Source organism: Echinops telfairi, unplaced genomic scaffold, assembly GCF_000313985.2.
Source record: "Echinops telfairi isolate 266 unplaced genomic scaffold, ASM31398v2 ScPeMD7_7457;HRSCAF=8495, whole genome shotgun sequence".
NCBI classification, from domain to species: Eukaryota; Metazoa; Chordata; class Mammalia; order Afrosoricida; family Tenrecidae; genus Echinops; species Echinops telfairi.
Window position 1 is genome coordinate 33,789,224 of NW_022111357.1, and position 6,000 is coordinate 33,795,223.

Here is a 6,000-nt window from a genome sequence, read left to right on the forward strand (position 1 = left end):
GCCCCTTCTGCAGGTTACAGGCCTGGATGGCAATTACAGAATCACGTGCCACACGGTGATGGAAGTGCTCCGAGAACACAAGGATAGTGTCATGGCTGTGCTGGAAGCCTTCGTCTATGACCCTTTGCTGAACTGGAGGCTGATGGACAGTAAGAACGTGGGAGCTGGGGTGGACAGGCCCACTGTCAGTCAATTCACTTTCCTCCAAAACGTAGACTGTCCCCCGTCCAGCCTATTGAGTTTGCATTTTCACTGAGCAGTTGTCATGGCCCAGTGCCACTGAAGGCCCTCGCTAGCAAAGGCAACCGTGCTTGTTAGACTCTCCTTTGACTTGACTAATTGTGCACAGAAAGCTCACCATCGATGTAGGGATGAAGTAAACTATTTTTTCAAGGTAAACTAAGTGCCCAAGTAAGTTTTGTTTGTTTGGGTTCGTGTAGAGCGGGGTTGGGAACCTTCTTTTCTGGTCATTGGGATCTGTAACATCATTCTCAGGCTACCCATGTCTTCTGCCAGGCTGGGTCAGACGTTTAACTTGCTTGGATGTGCTGGCTGGAACTGCTTCTCTGTGGTGCACGCGTGGCGTTAGCTGGTCTGATGGTTTTGTGAGCCTTCTGTGGCCTGCAGGCTGGACGTTCCCCTCCTCTGGTGTAGAGTAGCCAGCGGCATTTTGAGAGGAAATATAGATAGGTGTGACTTGGGACAGCCATGTCTCAATGTACCTTTTGTTCCTATCTCCTTTAAGGAAGTGTACTAACTAACAGCCCAGATTGTTCATATTAGTTATCTAATTCCAGTATGGTAATATAGTTATCTAATTCCAGTATGGTAATATAGCAGGACCCCTTGACTGGGTGACCCATGCTCACACCCACCCATCTTCTTGAGAATAATAGAGTGAAAAAAAAAAAAAAAAAGAATAATAGAGTGTTGGTTCTCTCTTAGGAGGGGTAGCTTTTTATACCTACATTTCGATGATATATATATGTATTTATCAACTGTATTTTTTAAGGAAAGGTTTCAGATCTTTTTTTTTTAATATTCTCGTTATTTTTTTCCTTAGCAAATACCAAAGGCAACAAGCGATCCCGAACGAGGACAGATTCCTACTCGGCCAGCCAGTCAGTAGGTGGGTGTACACCACAGGAGATGGCAGTGTTGTCCTTGGCCCGGTGTCTGCAGAGCAGGGTGAGCGTGGATGTTGTCACTAGGAAGCATGCCCTAGAGCGGCAGCAGAGCCTGAATGTGAGCGTGTTACTAGTGCTGCTGCTGCTCGGAGCCCGAGTGGCACAGTGGACAGACGTTAGACTGCTCACCTAAAGGAGACTGGTTCAACCCACCAGCCACTGCGAGAGAAAGATGGAGCAGTCTGATGCTGCAAAGAATTACAGCCTCGGAAACCGATGGAGCAATTCTCTTCAGTCCTTTAGGATCCCGTGAGTCAGAATTGACTCCCCAGCAGTGGGTTTTGGGTGTTGGTTTGTGTTTTGGTAGCTGCCATGAGGCTGTTTAGGAGACCCTGGGTGGTTCAAATGGTGAACACTCTTGGCTACCAACCAAAAGGTTAGAAGTCCAAGTCCACCCAGAGGTGACTTTGGAGAAAGACCTGCTGATCTGCTCCCAAAGGTCACAGGCTTTGCAAACCCTCTGGAGCATGGTCAGCGTGGACGCAGCAGGGACTGCTTTTGCAGTCGTTCTAGTTGGTTGAAATTCATGTTTCCATTCAGATACGCACCATGGTCTTCAACGGCAATAACAATTCACCCTTGAGAATGGTGCTGCCATTTCAAAAAGCTTTAAATGCCTAAAGAGTAACATACCGTTTCCCATCTTCTTTCCCCTTTGAGGTGGGCAGAAGCAAAGTTGCAAGGGTATGTCGTACATAAATCAGAAGCTAATATCATGAAACAATGGCTTCTTAGTGTTTGAGTTTCTAATTGATTTTTTTTTTTCCTCCTAGAAATTTTGGATGGAGTGGAGCTTGGGGAGCCAGCCCATAAGAAAACGGGGACCACAGTACCAGAATCCATTCATTCTTTCAGTAAGTCCAAAACAGCAGCTGTGCAATCCCAGGGGAGGAAGTCAGTAAGAGGAAGCAACAAACAAAACTGCCTTTGAGCAGAGAAGTTCCATGACTTTCTCATTATATTCCAAGAACAAAGAAGGACCCAGAGGAAGGATTGCTCAAGTGAACGTTTGGGGAAAAAACAAAACCAAACTGGAAGCAGGAGGCAGGGGTGACCGTGGAACCTGCCCTGATGCTCCCACTCTCACTGCTCGTTCTGCTTCTGTCTGTTCCAGTTGGAGACGGTTTGGTGAAACCAGAGGCCCTAAACAAGAAAGCCATTCAGATCATTAACAGGGTTCGAGATAAGCTCACTGGTGAGTGTGCGCATGCGTTTGTTTAACAAGGACATCGGTCTGCGGAAGACTGACCCCTTCCCTGGGGGGCGAGGGTATTGATGGCTGAATTCCCACTCAGCTAGCTGGAGTCCCTTTCTTCCGGGGGACCAGTATCTTTATTTACCAAGGTGCTCACTCATCTCGTGTTCTCAAAGGTAAGTCAGTCCCATTGGGGCCCTCAGCAGCCAAGGGCTGGAATGTGGTTTTTTATCATCATGACTTGGTTTTTGAGTAAATCCGATCCCCGAGCCTATCTAGCTTGTGGTAGAGGTTGCAGAGTGAAGAGAGTAGAAGGGGAGAAGGGCATTGTGTTGAAAAGGAGGCCTCTCATATTGATATGTTACTAATGAAAGGGAGGGGGAATGACACGGAGAAGCGGTGTCAGGGGACCAGAGACCCCAGCTTCACTGCCTGCTTCCTGTGTAGCCGCTGGGCTTCTGCACCGCCACCTGGAGAGCAGGCGCGCAGAGAGCCTGACTGAGAGCCCTGGAGAGCAGGCGCGCAGAGAGCCTGACTGAGAGCCCTGGAGAGCAGGCACGCAGAGAGCCTGACTGAGAGCCAGGCAGCTGGTCTTGCAGTCAGGCTTCAGTGCTGCACACCTGTGAGTGCTGGTGCTGAAGAAACTGGTGGCTGAGACAGGCTAGGGGGGAAAGGACTCAGGTGGAGGGGGGGGCGGGGGTGAGGCCACGATGCCCATCATTGAGGGGTTTGCCTCCGTTCAGGGGACTCAGGAGATACTTCCTTAAGGAAACAATTCATGAGCTGAACTCTGAAAAAGAAGTTAACTGGCTGGGGAACTAGCATGTGCAAGAGCCCTGTGTTAGAGGCATGTAGAAGGAACACGTCCAGAAGAAGGCTAGCTGGGTGGAGCCGAGAGGGGCAGGTTTTGAAAACAGCGGGAAGGCTCCACCTGCGAAGAGACGCTTGAAGATCCAAGGGAGGGGCCATCATACTGTAAGAGGAAGGGGCCCAAAGCAGGAATGAAGAGGTAGCCCTGACCAACAGGTGGGACCCTCTCACAGGGAGATAGAGCGAAGAGGAGGGGCTTCCTGTGGAGAGGGCCCAGCACCCAGGACACCAGTTTCTACATCACCAGGCTCAAACACGGCCCAGTTACCTTTGTAAGAGAGCATCTGCTGAGTGAGAAAGCGGAGGTCGTTCTGGATATTAGAGGAGAGCAGAGAAAACCTGACATTATTCTTATGGAGACGGAAAAGCAAGTCGACCAGAGAAGCACCCTGAATTTTCCAGGCCATGCTTTATGCCCCTTTGAAGTTGGAGATTCTGAATTTATAATGGCATTAAGCTGCCCTGTGGAGGCTAGTAGGGTGAAAGCAGAATAGGATTTCTTGTCCACAGATCCCATTCAAAGGTGATTTGGGAACGCAGGAAGGTGGTATTGTAAATGTATCCGTCAGAAGTTTGCCACTGCTGAACTTAGCCGACTGCAGAACCAACCATCTTTGGACCAACTCTGTGTTACGAGCAGGAGAGTAGGGTTTATTTAAACCATCTGGGGCTGATTTTTAAGACCCAACAATCTTCTGTCCTTCCTACTCACGTATGAAAGGAAACCGCCTTGGGCTGCACAGACATGACTCACAGGTGGCAAGGAGCGAGAACACGCAGAGGCAGATCCAGGGTTTTTGTGTCTCGTGTCCTAGGTCGGGACTTCTCTCATGATGACACTTTGGATGTCCCAACCCAAGTAGAGCTGCTCATCAAACAAGCCACATCCCATGAAAACCTCTGCCAGTGCTACATTGGATGGTGAGTGAGCATCTTAAGGCACCTATGGGAAAATAAGCCATCAGGGCCCCACCCTGTACCCCAAATCCAGGAATAGCAAAGATAGATTCAGTGAGCTCACCAGAAAGGGCAGCACAACCCTTGTGCCGAAAAGAGTCCTTCCTTCAGTCTCAGCACACATGGAACATCTAAAAATTGAGAAATAGGAAATGTCTATTTGAAAGACAAACCCTGAAATAAATTACAATTACACTAAGAGAAATAATTTGGGATAGTAGGCGAGGCACTTTTCTTTTTGAGAAGTTCGTTAGGCACTTTTGCTGCCAATTCGGACCGGGGTGGAGAGGAGGGGTGTAAAGGAAAAAGAAGCCAGCCTGGTGACAGAGAAGCTGAAAAGACAGAATTCTGATCCGGGATTGTAACCTCAGAGACCACTCGGCGGGGCTCGGACTAATTGCCCAAGGCAGACCTGAAGGTAGAGGCAGGAGGGGGAGGGCAGTGGCGGAGGTATCCTGCTGGGACCTGCCAAGAAATGTCAGCCCTTTTCTGGAACTGATGAGTGTGTTGCACACCGTTCGTGGTGGGAGATCTCAGGGAGTCTCCGAGGGGCTGTCAGACCTTGGTCTGGCCATCTGCAGTGGGTCTGGGTCAGGCTCTGAAGAAGCTCACACTATCCCACCCTCCTCTGTCCGTCTGCTTAGGTGTCCTTTCTGGTAAGCCGAGACCGACACCTGCATTTCTCCGGAGGCTTTTGTGCTTTGGTGTAATACTTGCACTAAGCTGAAACCGTGGTCAGAAAGCCGGACTATGTTAAATATTTGGAAATGTAAATGAAAAGAACTACTGTATATTAAAAGTTGGTTTGTGCCAACTTTCTTGCTGCTGTTGAAAACTATATTCTCAGAAACACAAGGCTTGATTTGGTTCCCAGGACAGTTGAAACACAGTAATCAAGCCATTGACTTGGGGGAACAGAAAATCCATAACTTTAGAAATACGGGTTTTGACTGAACTCAGAAGCGAACTCCTGCACATTTGCTGATGGAAGAACGACCTACTGGTCTCTCTTTGCGCCAACACTGCAAACTCGGTGATGCCAAGAAGCCTCAGGTCAGGGAGGAATCACTCACTCGGTCCTGGCTGTCAGCTGAGAGGCAGATGCCGTGGCGTCACCATCCCAGTACCTCATCGGTCCATGGACAGCAGCAGCAACATTTGCAAGCTGGGCCAAAATGGGGTGAAGAGTCGTATCTTCTCCCTGACCCAGTGATGCTGTGGCTTACACACACAGCAGTTCAAGACCCGATCCAGATGGTGAGCAGACGCACGGCGAAGATCCTGGTATAGCAGTGTGGCCCGCCCCAGCACAGTCCCGGGCGTTTCCGGACAGGGCAGAATGCTCTTCATGTACAGCAAGGGCTTGGGAAAGCAATGCTGCCATGCAGGTGCTGAACACAGAGGGACGGTCTAATACATGTTGGGAATTATGAGCAAAATAAATATTAAACTCAATGCACAAAGTATAAAATGTAGCCATGTCTAGACACCATGTTGTACCTGAATAATTTTTGTGCCAATAAATGACATCAGAATTTTAAAGCAGGTATACAGGTGGCTTTTTATTCATAGTTCATAAAGAAGACATTTATTCCTTCCACATTCAACTTTCATTAAGCGCTTGGTGCCACTTGATCGCCAAGGCCCAGAAGGATCTACATGACACGGCCCCTCCACTCAGCGTCCTTACACGGACAGCAGCACAGAAGTAAGCTGGTCAGCTCCCACCACAGCTGCATGTACGACAGGAGCCATAGGACAAGGGGCATTTGCGATGGGCCTTTAAAGATG

At 49.1% G+C, this 6,000-nt stretch overlaps 1 protein-coding gene across 2 annotated transcripts in view; it reads left to right on the top strand.

Annotated features, from left to right (window-relative positions):
- The window catches only part of MTOR (mechanistic target of rapamycin kinase), a 128,423-nt gene extending 122,672 nt beyond the window's left edge, over window positions 1–5,751 (top strand). For both annotated transcript variants that reach the window (XM_045299085.1, XM_045299086.1), the window contains exons 54-59: window positions 14–149; window positions 1,064–1,129; window positions 1,961–2,041; window positions 2,302–2,382; window positions 4,068–4,173; window positions 4,854–5,751. In XM_045299085.1, coding sequence (XP_045155020.1) covers window positions 14–149; window positions 1,064–1,129; window positions 1,961–2,041; window positions 2,302–2,382; window positions 4,068–4,173; window positions 4,854–4,869 — 486 coding nt within the window. In that variant the 3' untranslated portion in view covers window positions 4,870–5,751. The remainder of the gene's footprint in view (window positions 1–13; window positions 150–1,063; window positions 1,130–1,960; window positions 2,042–2,301; window positions 2,383–4,067; window positions 4,174–4,853) is intronic.
- Window positions 5,752–6,000: the final 249 nt, after the last annotated feature.